Source organism: Paramisgurnus dabryanus, chromosome 15, assembly GCF_030506205.2.
Source record: "Paramisgurnus dabryanus chromosome 15, PD_genome_1.1, whole genome shotgun sequence".
Taxonomy (NCBI): Eukaryota; Metazoa; Chordata; class Actinopteri; order Cypriniformes; family Cobitidae; genus Paramisgurnus; species Paramisgurnus dabryanus.
In genome coordinates, this window is record NC_133351.1 from 7023996 (window position 1) to 7044790 (window position 20795).

A 20795-nucleotide genomic window follows, 5' to 3' on the forward strand; every position below is an offset into this window, starting at 1 on the left:
GCAAAAAATCTGCCAATGGGGTAAGCAAAAAAATCTTGAACATTTTTCTTAAACACTAAATTCAAGAAAAATTTGCTTACCCCAGGTGCAGATTATTATTATTTTTTTTTTGCTTGTTTTATGCACAAAATCACTTAAATTTGATACTGTATATTTTTGGTCTAAAACTAGACTTATTTTCTTGGGTCGTTTTGCTCATCTAGAAAAAGCATCTTAATTTAAGCATTTTTAGATATTTCTACTGAAAACAAGACAAAAATACTATCTAAAAATGTTAAAAATGAAGATGCTTTTTCTTAATTAGCAAAATGACCTAAGAAAATAAGTCTAGTTTATAGACCAAAAATATACAGTTTAAGTAAATTTAAACTCAAAACAAGCAAAAATCTGTCAATGGGGTAAGCAAAAATGTTTTGAAAATTTTTCTTAAACACTAAATTCAAGAAAAATTCAAGAAATATTAGCTTACCCCATTGGCAGATTTTGTTTGCTTGTTTTATGCACAAAATCACTTAAATTTGATATCTTTGGTCTAAAAACACGACTTATTTTCTTGGGTCGTTTTGCTCATAAAGAAAATACATCTTAATTTAATTTTTTTATATATATTTTTACTGAAAACAAGACTAAAATAATAAGAAAATGTTTTCTATGTTTTCTTGAAAATATTTTTTTAAGGGCACTGTTGTATTTAAAGATATGTCAGTGCAAGTTGTTTTCAGTTTGGACAGCTCTTACATTTATTTTAGTCTAGGACTAGTCTAATCCCTGTCCGAAAACCGCCCCATAAGATTAGGCCTTTAGGACATTTAAGTCATTTTTACAAACTAACTTACACAAAACATTAAAGATGTGCCAAAACAATTTGAGACAAAACAATGGCACTAATGTTTGTTCAAATTAATGTCAATGCAAGATGTTTTTAAACTGAGCCAACGCAAAAATCAATTTTAGTCTGGGACTAAATTAAGCCCTGTCTGGGAACCCACCCCATAATGTCCTGGGGAAAATGTTACTGGTTCGGTGGAATAGCCTAAGAAATTTTTGATACCAAATTGAGACTTAACTGCTAACCAGAGGACTCTGTTATGTCTCCTTTGCTAATAAAGTGCAGCTTCTGAGCAATAAGATTATCCTCTGAAAAATGAAATGAAAGAAATGAGATTGGCAGCATGTTTTTCTCCGTCTAGAATAAATGTACTCTAGGTTATGATTACAGCAGCTGTATTGTACATTATACCTCCTGGGTAGCTTTAGCAGCTTGTTTATCCCCTGCTATGCTAAAAGCATGTTTGCATTACTGTTCCCATAGTTTTCAGAGCTTTACAAAGATTTGTTAACCATCGCATACAAAATGTGAATACTAAATTGACAGAAAAGAGACCTCCCAGAAACCACAGCATTTCTTTTTTTGTCCTCGCTGATTACCGCTCGGATCTCTTACAGTGACATGCTTCTGACCTTATTCCTTTCATCACATACATGATTAGATGTCTCCATGGCATATTACACAAGGTCCTTTTTTATCACACATCCTATTGGACCTGTCATTGTGTCATACAAATGGATACGGTACTGTTCACACTGATCAAAAACCATTAGGGGCAAATGTATTCACTGTTATGGCTTCATTTCAATACAGTGGAAGTATAGTACATGCTCCAGTTCAGTTTAACATAAATAAATGAAAAGAGACAAAGATTTTGTATTGGTTAAAATACACATGTATTACATTTAATTTACAATCCACTACCACTACGGAAACAAGGGCTTTGCTGTCTTAAATGTCTTGGATGTTCTGCTTCTTTAGCCAAATTCTCCCACTTTCATTTTTCAGTCCATATTTAAATCCCTTGCATGTTTATGCAGCAATGCAGAAACAGATTATTTGAGGTTCACAGCTTTACCTCATGTGGTTTCTTTTAAGATGCAGATGGGGTCAAGAGAGTCTAATTTGATATCAAGATGACATTGTACTGTTGTGGTCTTCGTCTTGTCATTGATTGTCTCTTTCTGTCTTTCCCTCCGCAGGTAGTTCCTGTCACACCAATACGCTCCCCACATTGCTCCGGACTTCTTCTCTAATGATGCAGTCCTCTCTGGATGTGAAGTCTTTCATGACCCTCCCCATGGAGAGCTCCTCTCCGGTCGGCCTGTTCCCCAATTTCAATACTGTAAGCAAGCCTGCTTTCATCTCCCCTCTCTTGGCTCTCTTTCCTTTTAATGTTGGCATCGTTCCTGTGTGGGTTGACACTGATGGAATTAAAAGCCTCGCTGTTCAGAAACAGATTGGAGAGCTAATGTTATGTTACACGTATATTGCTATAGATGGATTGTTTCACAAGCTGTAGTTGTCATGAAACGCTGCAAAGTGTGCTTGTCGTGATTCAATGATTATGGGCTGGTACTGTATTTTCAGAATAGCAGTTATCGAGAGAAAGAAGTACAGTATAAATCTAAAAGTTATTTACTTTTATAATTAAGCCAGCGGTTTGCCATGAATATAGCCAAAAAGCTGGCATGGGGTTTACAAAAAAGAGAAAGAAATATGCCAGTGTAAAAGACAAAGTGTAAAGTGTCAGTCTAATTTGCATTTTACATTTTGTGCCACCATTCGCGATTTTCCATTGCATAGTACTCCACAGTTTGGGTCGGGTCAGCTTACTTTTGGGGGCTTTTCCACTGGGTGCAGTATGTTGTACCCGATACTTTTTTTAGTACCACCTCGGTTGGGGTTACAAGCGACTCGAGCTGATACCAAAATGTGACGCAAAAATACTGTAGATTACTGATTGGTCATCGCTAAAATGTAAAAGATTTGCACTGCAAAAAAATGAATTTCAAGAAAAAAAATTCTTAGGATTTTTGTCTTGTTTTCAGTAAAAATATCTAAAAATTCTTAAATTTAGATGCCTTTTCTTGATGAGCAAAACGATAAAAGAAAATAAGTCTACACTGTAAAAAATAAATTGTTGGCTCAATGAATTCTTTTTTAGTAACTAGTTCCACAGAAATTTTACGTTCACTCAATTTCTGACTCCAAAGTGTTACCTGGATTGATGTTTTTTAGTTGGCCCAATTTTGACTCAAATATAAAAAAGTATGTTTGCTCAACTAGCTTTATAGCTCATTCAACTAAAATGTTTTAATCAGTCGAATCTTTAAAAACTTACAGCAAAGACTCTGTCAATTAAAATTTAAGTATTTACTCAATGTTTTATGTGTTACTGCAATTCATATTTATTATTTGGGAATACTTAATAAACTTTTTAAAATTATTTATCAAATAATTTATGCTGGTGTTGTTAACAAATAATTAACTTCAGTCACATAAAAACAAAAGCTTTATTCAATTATCATACAGACTGAACATACAGAATTAAGTCTTCTCTAAATAGAGGGCATAAAACAGTCCTAAAAGCACTCCAAAGTCACTCAGAACATCTGCATGGCCATTTAGCAGAACTTCTTTCGCCACGTAACCCTGGTCTGCCTCTCCCCACATCATCACCGCTCTGGTTTGATAAACAGAGGAATATAAATACATACATACATAGATGTTTAATATTATAAAGCTTGACGGTGAAAGACTTTATACCCTAAAATTGCCAAATTTCCCTCAGACATCACACGTAATTGAATTAAACACTATTGGGCGGTTTTCTCGAACAGGACTTATCACTGACTAAAATACTGACATCTCTTAACACAGTGTCGGCGCCACGAGCGGGCCCTAGGGGGCATGGCCCGGCTACTTGAGTCACTGTGCCCCCTTACTTCTCAAAATAATAATGAACTTAATAATTTAAAAAATGTGCTGCAAATAAATTTGGTTATACAATGGATACTGATTAAAATTAGGAGTATAATTAATAAAAAAAATAATAATTAAAAAACTAACCCACAATGCAATGCTAACATAGTCAGCCAGTTACATACACGCAGCCACTACATTTGAACAACACTTGTCAAAAGACGAACATTCGGTTTAATCAATGACACATTCCCCAGTGTTTTGTCTGCACTGAAAGTTAATGTCTGTGTAAAAACGTTATTTACAAACACTTACCTGACGTGAACTTGAGGAAACAGCTGATGACTTGTGTCATGTAAATCAGTAAGTGATTCAGGCTGTTATGTGCGGATTGATCTCAGATGAAATGACGTTTGTTCCAGATCCTTCCGAGTTAAGACATTTTAAATTAAAAACTCAAATAATTTTTTGCAGTGTGCTTTACCTTCATGCTAGATAACGCTGTCTCGAGTAAACCTGTTGTCATCTATGCTTTGCTGTATGTTCCCAAACTCTCGTTTAGCGATAAATAAAACATCCACAGGTTGAGAATCAGGAACACATACCAGTTTTTTTCCAGACTTACAGTTTGTGGCGGCAAATTCACGAAGCGCACGTCCGCATGTATGTTTAAATGCAACTTAAATGAGGCTCAGCAGAGCGCGTCGACTGACGCAATGGGTGTTTGTACAGAAACTGTCATGTGAGACAGAGATATTGATAACCGCGATGTGCAAACATCTATTTGTGGTGGTCATTTTTAATTTTGTGTCGGACTGAGAAATAAATGAATGTATGGGAATGAACAACGACGCTCTCACTTGTATGAAGTCACAGCAGTAGGCAGCGCAAATATAACAGCATGCCTATAATCCCTCCCACTCCGAAGGGTTACTAAACTCGATGGAAAAGCTAACCATGCCAAAGTGAGGTGAGCTGACCCGACTTGACCCAAACCAAACCGTCGGGTACTATGCAATGGAAAAACACCACATGTTTCTACAGTAGCCCTAAATGGGCAAAAGTGAACACCAAGGCATTATGCCGGCGCATGTTTTCAATTGCCAATCATTTTTCATTAATTTGCTTTCATGAGCAAAAAGTTTTTTTTCAGACTTTTGATCTTTAAAACATACACGGACATGCAGCTGCTTGCCCTAGGGCGATACTTCCCGGGTTTTATATGTTGCAGCCTCCTGGTGGATAATAGCAGTATTGCGGAAAGCCGGAAATACTTATCATTGGCAGTGAAGCGGTTTCTCTTGATTGACAAGATAACTCGTCAATGGCGGGCGAAAGAGTTAATAAGGCAATTTGCGATGTTGCTTGTCAATATTAACTCTTTCACCGTCAGCGTTTTTTTTTTAAAGTTGCCAGCCAGCGCCAGCGTTTTTCATGATTTTCTCCAAAGTTTAATGCCTTCCAGAAAATGTTCTTCTTTAAATATATAAACATACAATATACCAAATGAAAGAACAGACCCTCTGCTTAAAAAAAAAAAACCCGTTTCATCCTACCTTCAGTGGTTCTTTTGTAATCAGCTTTTGAATATGGGTAGGTTTCTGCAAAAACACCACATTTTGAGCAAAAAGCAGAGATAATTCAATTTTTTTGTGACGGACTTTTAGAGATCCCATTCAGAGCGATCTTTAAAACATACACGGATATGCAGCCGCTTGCCATAGGGCAATACTTCCGGGTTTATAAAGTTGCGGAATGCATGGTAAAATCAGTGCTTTAATATAACCGGAGCTTGCTTTGTGAAGTCACATGGTACATATTCAATGCAATGCATTCAATTTGACCTCCTATTTCCGCTGTAATAAATGAACCAGAAGCAATATAAATTCAACAAGATCTGCGGGCTTTTTTACTTTCGGGTCAAGAAAGAGGTCTGTCTTTGTTTCTTTTTAAAGAAAACACGTATGAACACTCTCAATGAGTGACTCTTTTTATTCCCAGCACAGCGTGGGCGAAACACAATTCAATTTGGAGAGAAAGTGAATCGCTTGCAAGTTTGTTCGTTCGCAGACCTTATACAGTTATACAAAGTTTTATGTTGTTTAAAGTGATTGTATTTCTCTCTTTTATTTTAGCCTTGATATTAAATTTATATCATATCACAGTTCAATATGTTTTTTTTATCCAATTGGGCAGCCCTAGCATGCAGGTGTAGGTGAATATAGTGGGTGTTTAAGGGAAAAATCTGCTGTAGCGTCGTCCCTTCAGACATCGATTCCAGCCGCTGGACCAACCTCCCAGAATAAGAGGGAATGAAATCGATTTGTGCCTTTATCTCCCCAAACCCAGGCAGGTTGCTGTGCTGATGGCAATGAAGGGAGACACAGAATAGGAGCTGATGGGATCTGAAATAGAAAGTACGGCTGAGTTTGAGACTTCTGCCTTTATTGTTCTGCTCAAAATCTTTCATTTTCGCTGTACTGTTCTGCCTTTGAAGTGAAATTTCTAATGAAAGCATTTAGTTATAGTCCAGTCTCACATAGCTGGGCTTTAATGAAGTCTGGTCCACTTTGTCAATCTTATTTTTGTCCAGGAATCACCTACTTAGACAGGAAGACCAACATGTAAATTGCTCAACATATTTATGCCCTAAAGGAGCGGACTTATATTTTATGTATATATTTGTGGTCAAACGTACACGTCCTGCACTTTTTGTTCGTAATATGCATCAGACAGTCAGTAAACGAGTCCAGACTGTGGTAGCGCCCAACAGTTGCTCCATAAATAAACAAATAAATGGCAGAAGCTGTCATAATTACTGCTTGACTGTTCCTGCAAATCAAGAGGTTCTCCAGGCTGCAATCATCCCACCGCAAAATTACCGTAATTATACCGTCTCCGTACAAGGCCATCAAATGAATTATTTTCTCCTAATGAAGCTAATCACAGTAGTCAGTGTCGAGCTTCCAAGGAACAGTGATTATAGTCAGTGATGTACATGATTTCCAGTTATATCGAGGTATCATTTGATCAACTCTGTTGTTTGTTTGTCTCATATTTCTCACCTCTATATTCTCCAGTAATCAACGTTTCTATTTATCAGCTAGATCATTCTTACTACATTACAGTATGCTCATGTTACCATCATACATGCTGTAATAAAGTATAGACTATTCCTAGACTAAAATAAACGTAAGAGTTGTCTAAACTGAAAACAACTTGCACCGACATATCTTTAAATACATCAGTGCCATTTGTTTTGCCCTTCTCCATTTGTTGGGTATTATTGTTTTTGGTTTTATCATTGCTTTGGCAATGATAAATGGTTCAATATATTGGCAATAAATGCATATACATTTTATATACATTTTTTAGGTACCAAACTTTTACATCCACATTTGAGATAACTCTTAATTCTGCACCAAATGACTGCAAACTATAAATTTTTAAAATGCTGGGATGTTTGCTCATGCTCAAGATAGGAATAACCAAAGCTTTTGGCAGTGCCGCTGCTAGCCATTTTGGGGCCCTAACCATAATTTCTTTATAATGCCCCCCACCCCGACCCTGAGATAAAAAACGTTTGTTTTTGCCAGTTTAATTTTTATTACCAAACATATAACTTAATAGCAGAAAGTAAAATCTTAACAGCTTTAGCCAACACACACTACACATTTGGAAGTGCACATTTTTATAGAATAGCAAAATAGAAAAAAATTACCAAACTTAAATAGAATAGCAAAATAAAAAAATTATCAAAATAATCCAGACATGTTTTTCCCAAGTACAATGTCACTTTAAATAAATTACATTAATTAAACACCAATAAGTATACAGTACAAGAATGCTCAATATTTATAAATAAAACAAAGATTTAGAAAACTAAGTGTCACAGTAATGTTTGCTTCATACCATACATGATGACATTTTATATTTATATATATTTAACAGTCAGAATTTTGTTAGCGTACCATGTGCACTAACTGCTAACGTTAACTTTTACTGAGAAAGGATTAACCACCGTCCAGTGTTTCCCACAGGATTTTGAGGAGACTGTGGTGGTGATGACGTCACCCGCTTATTAGCATATGTGAAGTCATCATGTTGTGTTTGAGTTTGATCTAGTGTTGGCACCTGAAATATGTTTCACTTCTACTCTTTGATCTGTATCTGTATTTGATCTGTATTATATATAAAATTATATTTTAAGCCGAATTAAGCTGTTTTAAATGGTGAAATAAAAATGTAAATGGGAATCATGAAAATTCTATTTGTGGGGGCCAGTGTTGATTCTGTGGTGGGCCACCACAAATAAATCAATGTATGGGAAACACTGCCGTCACATAATAAATAAACTACTGCTCAATATCTAAAGAAACGTAGTAAAGAAAGTAACAGCTGCATCAGTTATTTGTAAAATGCATATGCATAGGTAATGTTTTACAGTAACATCTCAATTTAGCTTGCACTGAACGTTATAAATTACATAACATTAATGTCAGCACAGAAAGTCCGAGGCGCATTACGATTAGCAGCAGCTGCATCCCATTAGGAATGATTAAACATGATGGAGTTACCTGCAAGTGATGCAAGGGAATCATCCCGCAGTTTCTTCTTTTTCCCGATCCTGACTCCTGCTGTCTTTTCGGGGCCATTTCCAAAAGTTGCCTACTGTCTGGCCGTTTCTCAATCCGAAGGCTGCAGGTCGCATATGCAGTCATCAAGCCTGGTTTATTTTAGTTAACTGAACATTAGCCTACATTAGCAAGTCATAAGCATATTACAACAATTTACGATAAACTAAGAATAATAGTCAACTTAATAATCGTTAATATAACGAAATAAGAAAGTTTTGATATGCAGCCTAGAAATGCGACCTCTGGAGGCTGCAGCCTTCGGATTGGGAAACGGCCTCTGTCAAACTTCGTCAGGCGCCCGCGCGATCAACCGGCACGGACCATCAAAGGCTGGGGGACATACTTTCTATACTAGAGCAATTAAACTATCTCATTCCCCCTTTTTTGTAACATATACATGGATAAAAAGTGCCTAATAATTTTTCTATAGGCTAATGAAATTCTATCAGCATTATATTTTTTTTCATTAGGCTATTTTTGGTGCCCTCTCAGCACCTGGTGCCCTACGCACAGCGCGTGATGCGCGTTATGCGAGCGGTGGGGCTGGCTGTTGGTTTAAATGACCATAGAAACTGTCTATATTTAACGCAACCATGGGTTGAAAACAATCCAGCATGTTTTAGAGTGTAGCTTTGCTAATTTTCTTGCTACTTTATTAAAAATAAAGCTGCCTAAAGCTCCCATAACACTCGCTGTTTCTACTTATCTCATGTTCATCTTGAGTACCTATAGAGTAGTATGACATCCTTTCTATCTCCAAAGAGTCTTTAGTTTTATCAGATTTATAAAAGACAGATCAGCTCTAGCAAATGTTTCTGGAAAAGCATGACTGCGGGAGTAGCATGTTACAAGCAAGCAACACTCAACAACGGATGATTCACTACATGTTCGTGTTATTTACATTATATACACTTACGCGCAATTTCCAACATAACACAAAAGTCTTACTTACCACCTGCAACTCATGACCCGGTTGGGACTTTTAATTGAACTCCACAGTTAAACAAACACACACATGCAAATCTCCGCTGCTACCCCGGAAACAAACTCCATTGTTTCAATAAGGGGTTGTGCACACCAAAGCTTTTAAACCCCAGCCGAAAACGCCTGGGGGATGCCGAATGTTTTTTTCAGCCATTCTTTGGTTGCTGTGATACTTTTGTTTATCAGTCGTTGTATGATGCACTGGTTGGTTGTTGTGATATTTGTCCCACCCCTCCTCCACTGTGATTGGATGGTCGTGTGAGAACTGACATTGGCGAGTTGAGCTTTTCACCCAAAGTTAAATTTTTTCCACTGAGCGTCAGCTTTCAACGCAAAAAAACCCCCGCTATCTGCTGTCTTTTTTTAAAATGCTGGGCTTCCATTGGAAACAATTGAAAACATACTCCGGCTGCGGGTGTAAAAGCTTTGGTGTGCATACCCCCTAAGGCCAACTTACCTCACCTTACATTCAAAAACACACTTCTTCTTTCGTGCCATTGTTGACTCGCTGTTCCGCTGATTGACGTGTGGGCGTGCTTTCGGGGGATGTGCCCATAAAAGAAATGATGCGTAAGGTCTACACATGCTATGCGCCAATGTTCAAAAAAAAAACTTTCAGAAACTTGTACGAACCTTGGCAAAGTGCATTCGTCACACAAATACTCTGTCACACGTTCAACTGCCTTTTTGACACTTTGCCCACTTTTAGCATGAAGAAGCCAACTCTTAAACTGTGTTAATAAGTCAGAATGCATGAAATACTGTCCCCCCCCCTCCTTTAATTTACAAACTAAGGTGCTGCATTACACTGTAAAAAGTTTTTCAAAAAGAACAGTTTTCCATCTAAAGAGTTCATATTGGTACGCACTACATTTACATTTAAATTTTCCAAAGCGACTTACAGTTAATTACAAGGTAAGTGTATGTGTGTGTTCCCTGGGATTGATCCCATGACCTTTGTGCCACTAATGGAATGCTCAACCCATCGAGCTATAAGAATACTATTCCACATAAATATATTCCACATAATAAAACTCACTTTTCCAAATAAATATAGCAGACATTGGAATATTTTAAAAGATAGAGAACTGACATGTTTATGGTGTCATAAAAACAAAGTTGTGCGTCTGTGTGCCCTGGCATATGCCTCTCCTGGCACACGGTCAGGTCTGACTGTTTGTGAAACATCATGAGCAGGTGTCTTTATGTATAATTAGTGCTTCTTTCACTCCGCATGCAGAGCGAGAAACCCACAGGTCCTCCCAAGCTGCTATTAGCACGACTCCACCAGTTTCCTTAACAAGATATCACGGGTCAGAATGGTCGCGATACCAGAATCAAAACCACATGTAACCATACTCGATACCAATTTTAATACAACAGTAAGCAGCTACATTTAATGCACTTCTAGTTAAGCTATACAGGAACAACTGATATACTTAGAAACACATTCTTATATTTAAGTTTAATGTTAACATAAATACTAACAAATGAAATTAAAATGGAAGTAGCTGTGAAGCTGCATTGTTTCATTTTGTTGTTGTGAAATAATTATTTAGGGAAACAGTCAGTATTTAAGAACAAATAATGTACAATTAAATGAGCTGGGTTTAAAACATCCAGTCAGGGTCACTCCATGAACTTTCTATCGCAGCTGATAATAATACAGATGATAGACTAGCAATATAAGGAAATGGGACAGTTTGTCTTGTGGAAGTGTATTGAATAAAGCTGTGTGGTTGAGACAGCGTTGGATAAAGGAGTTAGCCATCAGTAAGATTGTGATTTTGTGCTCGAGTGGACCGAGCTGATGAGGGATGATCCCGGTGTTATTACAGTCGGTGCATAGTCACGGCTCGCTCTGTCTTTCTCTGTATGACTGAAATCAATGCGGTCAGAGTCGTAACAGACTGAGGCCAGTTTGTGCTCAGCCAGGTGATCTCAGCCATGAAGGGAAGCAGCGAATAATCCATCTGCTCTGCTTTCTGTACTTCAGAGACGCGGCACGGGCAAGGTCAAAGCTATCAGCACACTTAAACACATTCTTGCTATTATAGGGATATTGATATTGGTTGCAAGGAAGAAAGTGTGTAGAGAGAATTTTACAAACAATTGAACGGTATTAACTGTCCATCTGTTATTTGTTAAAGGAATAGTCTATTTTCTTAAAAGAAAAATCCAGATAATTCTGAAAGATGATACTCAACACCATGTCATCCAAAATGTTGATGTCTTTCTTTGTTCAGTCGAGAAGAAATTATGTTTTTTGAGGAAAACATTGCAGGATTTTTCTCATTTTCATTTTATGGACTTTAATAGAGCCCAACATTTAATACTTAACTCAACACTTAACAGTTTTTTTCAACGGAGTTTCAAAAGGCTCTAAACGATCCCAAGCGAGGCATAAGGGTCTTATCTAGCGAAACGATTGTCATTTTTGACAAAAAAAAATTAAAAATATGCACTTTTAAACCACAACTTCTCGTCTAGATCCGGTCGTGATGCACCAGCGTGACCCCATGCAATACGTCAAGAGGTCACAGAGGACGAACGCGAAACTCCGCCCCAGTGTTTACAAGTGTTGAGAACGAGGACCGTTCCTACGTTGTTGTATGTCAACTGATACTAATTAATGTCTTTGTGTCAGTTTATTGTTTACAATGGTCCGCAAATGTGAGTTTTATATATGTAACATGTGACCTCCCTACGTCATTACGCATTTACGTTAGGTCACGCTGGACCGGACCTAGACGAAAAGTTGTGGTTTAAAAGAGCATATTTTTTATTTATTTTTTTGTCAAAAATGACAATCGTTTCACTAGATAAGACCCTTATGCCTCGTTTGGGATCGTCTGTTAAGTGTTGAGTTAAGTATTAAATGTTGGGCTCTATTAAAGTCCATTAAAATTAGAAAAATCCTGCAATGTTTTTCTCAAAAAACATAATTTCTTCTCGACTGAACAAAGAAAGACATCAACATTTTGGATGACATGGTGGTGAGTAAATTATCTGAATTTTTCTTTTAAGAAAATGGAATATTCCTTTAACATTAGTAAATGCACAATGAACTAGGGCTGTGCAGTTAATTGTTTTTTAAATGCATTTTTTAATTCAAACAATTACAAAAAACAAGATAATCGAGGTAAAACAATTATTGTGCAATTAAAAAATAAACTACGTGCTGCTGGACCAGTGTCAAAAAAACGCTCTGACTGCCGGCCAACGACGCTATAGAAAAAGAGTAGTGGATGCTCTGATGCCCGTATGCATTTTCTGGAATCCTTGTCTGCCTTCTGATTGGTTGCCGGCGAACGTTGCCGGCTTTCGATTGGTTGCCGCCAAACTGTCTCACAGCTCATTACCATAAAGTTAAGTTGATTTCAACTCTCCTCGACGGTGAGAGACAGTGAATGCACAGTAAAGCACTTTGAAGGCTATTGCAACACTTTCTTACAGTTTTTCTCAGTCGCTTTGGTACATTTCTCGAATCATCCTTGACTTTTGCAAACAATAAGTGCATTTCTCAAAACAATTTGCACAAATAGCAAAACACCATGGATAACCTGCAAAAGCCCCTCTCTTGCTCAAAATCCTTAGTTCTTGTCTCAAAAGTACACTGAAGTCTTCCTATACCTCCTTACCCAGCATGCATGTTTAGCTAAAACAAGGTTAAATTTTGGCTGCAGTTAAAGTCTAATAGACGTCTAACCATAGCCCAAAAATAGACAATGCGTATACTTTTAGAACAGGTAAAAGAAATGAAAGCAAACATCTTGAACACTTTTTGACTTAATTGCTTACATGTTGGCATATCATACATCTTCAAATTATTTTGGCAAAAATGGCATGTAATCAAATTCAAGGTTAATTCGGGTAGAAGTGGGTTACTCATAGCCATACTAAATTCGGTCTATTGTTAGACATAATTTCAACGTCTTGGTTTTTGCTTTCTGGGGACGTTTATTTCTGTTAGAGAAAGTCAAGATTAACCTGGGAGCAATTTATCAATTCAGGACAGATTTAGAAAAACGGAAATGTATAGAAATATGCTTGACATATTATGAGAACTTGTTCAACCTTTTTGCATGTAAAGACTTTTACTATGAACTAATGCCTAAATGTTGTGAGGGGTAAATGTCTATTCAACAGAGACCCATTATAATACATTTTGATCAACATGACATAAGCAACTGATAATGTAGGAACAAGCAGAGAATTGTACAATATGTCATCATTTGCACGGATGTACCAAAGCATTTGCAACTTGATGTGCACAAGTGACACGATGTGAGAATTGAACAGGAGGTTTTGAGAATTTCAATTCAGATCTGATAAATGTACCAAAGCGACTGAGAAAACTGTAATAAAAAAGGTTAAATGCATGTTTTTAAAGTTTTTAAAGAGTAATCGTGTAAAATAATCCTGATTATGATTTTTAACAAAATAATGTGATTATGATTTTGCCCATAATCTAGCAGTTCTATTCTACATTGAACTACAGTATTATGAACAATTGTGTTGACATAATCTAACATTACAGTTTTTCTCAGTCACTTTGTAGCATTTATCAGATTAGAAGTTAATTCAAATCATCAAAACAGCAATTTATCATCGTTTTGGACAAATTGCAAATGCTTTGATACATCATGTAGTCAATTATGTCTTCTGTTTCCTACATTTTCAATTGCTGACTGTATGTCATTTTCATTTAAATACATAAATTTGGTTTCTGTTGAATAGTCTTACACCTCAGAACATTTAGGAATTAGTTCATCTTAGAAGTCATGTCATGCAAAATTGTTAATGTAATAGTTTTATTCAAGTGAAATTTGAAATTTTGAGGTACATAGAATTGGACATTTCTTACAGTATACAGTTAACCTTTCTAATTTTGTAATTTTTTATTTGTACGGTAAAATATGGTAAAAAAGTGAAAACGTGAATTTGTCCACAGTTTACATCAGAAAATACTGATATATTGTGTACACTTGGTATATTGACAACATGGCTAAACATTTTGACTGTGTGGTCCATAAACAATGACACGAGGATTTGTCATTTTGATGCCGTTGACATTTACTTTTGAGAAATGAACTAAGAATTTTAAACTTGTTAAACGCTTTTTGTAAAAATTGTACTTTAAAATGCACTTAATATTTTGCAAATTTTAAAAATGATTTGAGAAATGCTCCAAAGCAACTGAGAAAAACTGTAACTGTACATTAGATAGATAGATGGATGGGTGGATAGATGGGTGATTCTCACGTAATCCAGTTTTAGAAGGTGTCCAGCATCAGAATTTTTTAAAAGCCCTTAAAGCCATTTTTTGCACATATAAGATTAAGGTCTAAACTTACTATAACCATTATTTTTAGAGGATTTAAAAAGTATTTCCTATAGAATTATTTAAATTTTTAGATTATCATTATCATTACCGCAACATGAGATTATATTAAATATATGCATTTACAACCTCATGTTTTGGTAATGAGAACTAAAAAATTGTCTATAATATGACAAACAAAATTTCAACTTTTATCTGGAGAGAAAAATAAAAACTGCTTACCTGGTAGCCATCTTGAGTGTCACAGTCAATTATGTCTCTTACAACTATTTTTTTTTAATTGTTGCGGAGGATGAGAAAATTGGTCTTGGACACATTTATATTCCTTATTATTGTCTCTACATTCACCAATGATCACCAAATACCACATGTTTCTTTACTGTAAATGTTAGGGCTGGGCAAAAAAATTGATTTTTCGAATTAATCGTGTTTTTTTACGTGGTCGATTCAGAATCGATTCTCAAAGAGCAGAATCGATTTTTTTTCCTGCAAAAAATGAACGTAAGATTAACGTTAATCAAATTACTAGTCTTCTTCACTAGATGTCACCCTCTTTTTTGCCTTGCACGATGTTACCAAGGAGCCTGTCATTCTTTCATTCAGTGGTTAAAATGGCGGTTTTAGGTGCTTCATCGACGTTGATGCCACCTAAACATAAAAAGTAAGAGGTATGGAAGCATCCCGAGAACCGGAATCGAAAATTTAATCGAGAATCGGAATCGAATCTTTTTTATAGCTTGTGAATCGAAATTGAATCGATCTGGAACATCTGAATCGATACCCAGCCCTAGTAAATGTTTATGGTATAACATGCACTGAAGCTTTTTATTTCTTTATTTTTATTTTTAAATATTTCCATGTCAAAGAACCCAAATCCAGTCATGGACATGTTGTTGCGGTAATGAAAATTTTGTATGATGTAATTTGAAATCATGTCCAAAATAGTACATGAAGATATGTTTGTAACTATATGCTTCTTATTTTGATACTCTTACTTTAGATTTACTTTTTTTATCAAAATGTTTCATGACACCTCATAAATCTAATTTTGCGAGAATCACCCAGATATCTTGGGATGCATTTTTATTATACACGATTATATAAGGTCAATGTATATATTCCCCTAAACCCTGAATAACGAATGCATGAAATGTGCCTGCTGAAAAGACTAGCACTGCTAGTCACCAGTATCTCCATGTGTTAGTACAAAGACTAAGGGCGGTCTGTAGTTATGCTGTCTGCAGCTGAGACTACTGAAGAGATGACATGAGTGTTCAGAGATGAAGAACTGCTTTCACATCATAGCTGCTTTTTCCTGATCCTTATCATGTCAATAAGAAATTCACCTTCATTTTTATCATAATCTGCTTTCGTGTTTGTTTGCTACCATGACATTTCAGCTTATCAGATTTCCTGCATGTGTGCGTGCATTGTTTCAGAATCATTTTCCCAGTCGTGTTTCATGTTTGTTGTCGGTGGTGGGAGTTTGTTTACTTGATAGATTTTCTTATTATGGAGGAATGAAGGTGAATGACAGGGTGCTGTAATTTAAATTCATTTGATGGTGACTGAGGTCTCTTACTTCCTCTCAAGATAATTAACAATCCCTGATTGACAGGTAAAGTCACCCTCAGTAGCATGCGGCAAATCTTTTGAGGCCTGTCCAAAAATAGCATATATATATATATATATATACACTCTAAAAAAACAAACGGTGCTATATAGCACCAAAACAATTGCTTTGGATCGTAACGATAGAAGAACCATTTTAGTGCCATATAGCACCGGTGAAGAACCAGTGAAGCACCAGTGAAGCACCAGTGAAGCACCAGTGTAGAACCATATAGGGGCCATATAGCACCACATATGGTTCTACATAGCACTATATGGTTCTACACAGGTGCTTCACTGGTGCTTCACTGGTGCTTCACTGGTTCTTCACCGGTGCTATATGGCACTAAAAATGGTTCTTCTATCGTTACGATCCAAAGCAACTGTTTTGGTGCTATATAGCACCGTTTGTTTTTTAGAGTGTATATATATTAGGGGTGTAACGGTACGCAAAAATCACGGTTCGGTGCGAACCCCGGTTTTGAAGCCACGGTTCGGTTCATTTTCGGTACAGTAAGGGAAAAATGCAAACATTAAACTTCAGGTTGTTTATTACTATAAACTTTTTTTTACAATTTGATTACACTTTTTTTTAAACAGTTTTTATTAAAATATAACACATAAAATATATATAAAATGAAAAAATAATAAATAAAATATAACAGAAGGTAACTCTTTTCTTAACCTTCTCTTAAACTTTTTCTACTAAAACCTTGAACTAACAAATTCAATTCCTGAATACATTAATGAACTATTAGCCTACATTTTTGCCACCAAAAATTTTCTGTTTTGATTTATTTTGGATTGTTTAACTCACAGTATTGAATTGGCTATGTACCATCTCTGTATAAAAAATAATATTACTGCTCTATGTGTAACTGCATAGCAAGCAACATGATGATATACTTATTATACACTCATTTTGAGATTAGTGAGCTGCATACATAGCCATCTTTGATCTTTTGCATGTTTATCCTAATCTTTGCTTGTGTCGTCAATGTAAGCTGCCTGTGACTTTACTAATGAAGCCCTCCGTAGCTGAGTAAGCCCGGGTTACAGCTCTTCTCTGTCCCGACCAGCTGATCGCATTGTGACAATGATATGATTGACGTGATGTGCAGATGAAAAATCTGATCACGCATTCCTTATTCTCGCTGTCACAGAAAGCGCGTCTCATGAATGCGTAGCAACGAAAGACGTGCATCCTCTCACGCACTTTTGAAAGAACAAAGCAGCGCGTTGACACGCGTTTAACATGCGCTTTTAGATATGACATGTAAACGTTTACATCAATAATCAAACAGATATACAACTAAGTAAATAAAAATCTTTCTGTGGGCCGAATTATGTTATATGTTTGACAGAAGACTTGCGCTGAACGCGGAAACGCACGTATTATGTTCCGCACAGGCGCACACAAAATGCATTCGGCCTTTCGGTGCACGTGTGCACCGTGCCGAAAGCCCTGAACCGAAACGGTCCGGTTCGAATACACGTACCGTTACACCCCTAATATATATATATATATATATATATATATATATATATATATATATATATATATATATATATATATATATATATATATATATATATATATATATATATAATATATATATATATAATGCTACACCTGTGCATTATTATAATAAATCTGGTTGTTCCTGTTGCTCAGTTGGTATTTTACAAAAACTAACCATGGTTGTACTAAATTTAAAAGCAAAAAAAAACAAAACATGGTTACTACCAAAAAATATGTTTTTTATTCATAAGGGTAGAGAATTGTCTTTCAGCACAAAGGGTCATGTGTTTGATCCCAGAGACCACACATACTGTACAGATCTGTATCTTGTATTTAATGTAAGTCACTTTGGATAAAAGTGTCTAGCAAATGCATAAATGTAAATAAATAATTTGCTCAAACCTTAAAAACTACAAATGCACATTAGGAGACACCAGCCACATTTAAAGGCACGCAACTGCAAAACCAGCTTAGGTTTGCAAAATCCTGTTAACACCTCAGTATCTATAGTCATTGTATATTTTGCCTGAAACTGGAAGTTGTTGTACTTGTGAGATTTTAATTACAGATTAGCACCGTTCAGAGTCATGCACAACAGGTTGTATGTTGGACAGTTGACAGATTGCCACTGTGCGGTCTTTTTCGTTTAAAGAACGACGGGCAATTCCTGTACCGTGGTTTGTAGAGCAGAACGACAACGAGTTGCATTAGTGACCCGCAGAGGTCATGAATGGATGGCTGCTCATCCATTCTGACGTCCTCTAATCGAAAAGAGAGCGCTGTGCTTTTATCTAAAGATAAGTCAGCCTCTTATAGTGCTTTTACACTACAGCTTTTGGTACAGACCCGAGTACATTTGACGTCAGAGTCTGCTTCATTTGATTGCTGTAAAAGCAGTTTGTGAAGCTAAGGAACTCGAATCACAGCAGTCTGGCCATTTGGATTGAAGGGAGTTGTTAAAATATTCAGGGTTCCTACGGGTCCTTGAAATCCTTGAAAGTTTGTGAATCTGAGAGAAAAAATTCAAGGCCCTGGGATGTTTTTGAAAATCTACATACATAGATACAGGTCATTGAAAGTGCTGGAAAATGTTTACATTTTCTTATAGAACACCGTGGGTTAAAAAATGAACCATTTCATCTGCTGCTGTGACAAAGGAAGTTATAGGGAAATGAACTTGAACAGTATGAACACCTTTTAAAATGGGATAACAGATGCACAGATAGAAGCCGTTTTAAAAACATATTTTTTTTTTTTATATGATGTTCATAAATTTGATGTAGAAAAGACGTCCACAATGACCATGTTTTGAGTAATGGCCCTTATAATTAGCCCTTATACAAAGGTCCAGTGAACGTTAATACTTGACCTATAGTAGATGTTTAAAAAAGACATTGGGCCCTATCTTGCACCCAGCGCAATTGACTTTGTCAGTGACGCATGTATCATTCGTATTTTGCACCGTCGCACAGCGGGTTTTTCCCTCCACAGACGCACGTCGGCAAACTAGGGAATGAACTTGCGCTCCCTGGGCGGTTCAGCGCAAAAAAGGAGACGTGTTCAGGCACAAACCATCCCTGATGCTATTTTGCAGTTTCAAAAAACAATTGCACCACTGACCAAAAAAAACTAGTCTAAAGTCAATGGCGCGTTGCGCGTTGTTCATTATGCTATTTTAAGGGCGCATGCTTGACCATAATGTATAGCGTGCACAACGTGCACACAATTTGCTTATCTAATCTACACAGATGCAACAGTTATTTTTGCAAATCATAAATTGTTACAATAAAAAATATTAATACACGAGATAAGGGGAATCATAGTGGTGAGCATTGTGGTGATAGTTTTTATTTATTGTGTGGCTGCATTAAAAAATTCTCATGCAAATAACGATTAAAATATTTTCATAGGTTTGTTGTGTGGCTGTATTACGTTTATTTTATGTAAATAATAATTAAAATGTTTTCATAAAAAACCTTAATGTATATGAACTTGATTTGTAAGTGTTCTTTGGGGTTGGACCTTGCTTGCGTTTCTTGGGTCCGATTTCAAAGCCCCCAAACCCTTTCAGCAATGAGGGTGGACGCAGATTTGTGTAGAGGCAGATCCACCTTCCGTTACATGGCGTGCCCGATTTATGCTGGCAAGCTTGGGATTCCCCCGTCTCCTGACATCATTGTAGCGCTTGGCGCAACGATGGGGATGCCAGCTGATGAGACAATTGTGGCTATTTCCTCTCACGCCTGTTTAACCGACACTGAGTTGGGTGGATTTCTCCAATCCCCATACAAAATAACTTCTCTGTCTTTGACTTCTCTTACAAGAACGTCGGTCTCCTCGGCTGTGAACCGCTCCTGGCGTGCGCCTGGTAAATCCTTCATAATAATAGCAACCCGCCATGGAACTTGCGCCCTTGCGTTTAAAGGGAATGTTGGATAGCGTTCTGATTGGTTTATTTGACGTTACGCCCAAACCACACCTATGAATAATGAACCTACTTCAGACCCAACCCCTTATTGATTTGCGCCTGGCGCAAGAGTTATTTCTCCCGCCGTGAAAATAGCAACAGCGCCCAAGATCCGCCCACAAAGTCACTTGCGCATTGCGCTTCGCACTTGCGTTTCAGATCGTTAAAATAGGGCCCATTGTCTGTCTTGACAGTATGCACCTTTATGAGATTATAATTACATCCCAAAAAAGATGTGCAAAAGATGTTGTTGTTGACATCACTTCACGCAGTGGTAGTTTAAATTTGATTTAGAAAAGACAACGACCACATTTGGACTACAATTAGTTACTTTACAGAGATCCAATAAAGGTCAATATTGGATGTTTAGTAGACGTTGGAAAAAGACATCTTCTGGCATCACAGTCTGCACCCTCAGGGAATCAAATTTGTACGTGCAAAAAAGACATGAAAAAGACATTGTTTTGACGTCATGG

The 20795-nt window shown here is 36.7% G+C and overlaps 1 protein-coding gene across 3 annotated transcripts in view; it reads left to right on the top strand.

The window, feature by feature from the left end:
• The window catches only part of znf385b (zinc finger protein 385B), a 207198-nt gene that overhangs the window by 143932 nt on the left and 42471 nt on the right, over positions 1-20795 (top strand). For all 3 annotated transcript variants that reach the window (XM_065252220.1, XM_065252219.1, XM_065252221.1), the window contains one exon: positions 2032-2174. In XM_065252220.1, the coding sequence (XP_065108292.1) occupies positions 2032-2174 (143 nt within the window). The remainder of the gene's footprint in view (positions 1-2031; positions 2175-20795) is intronic.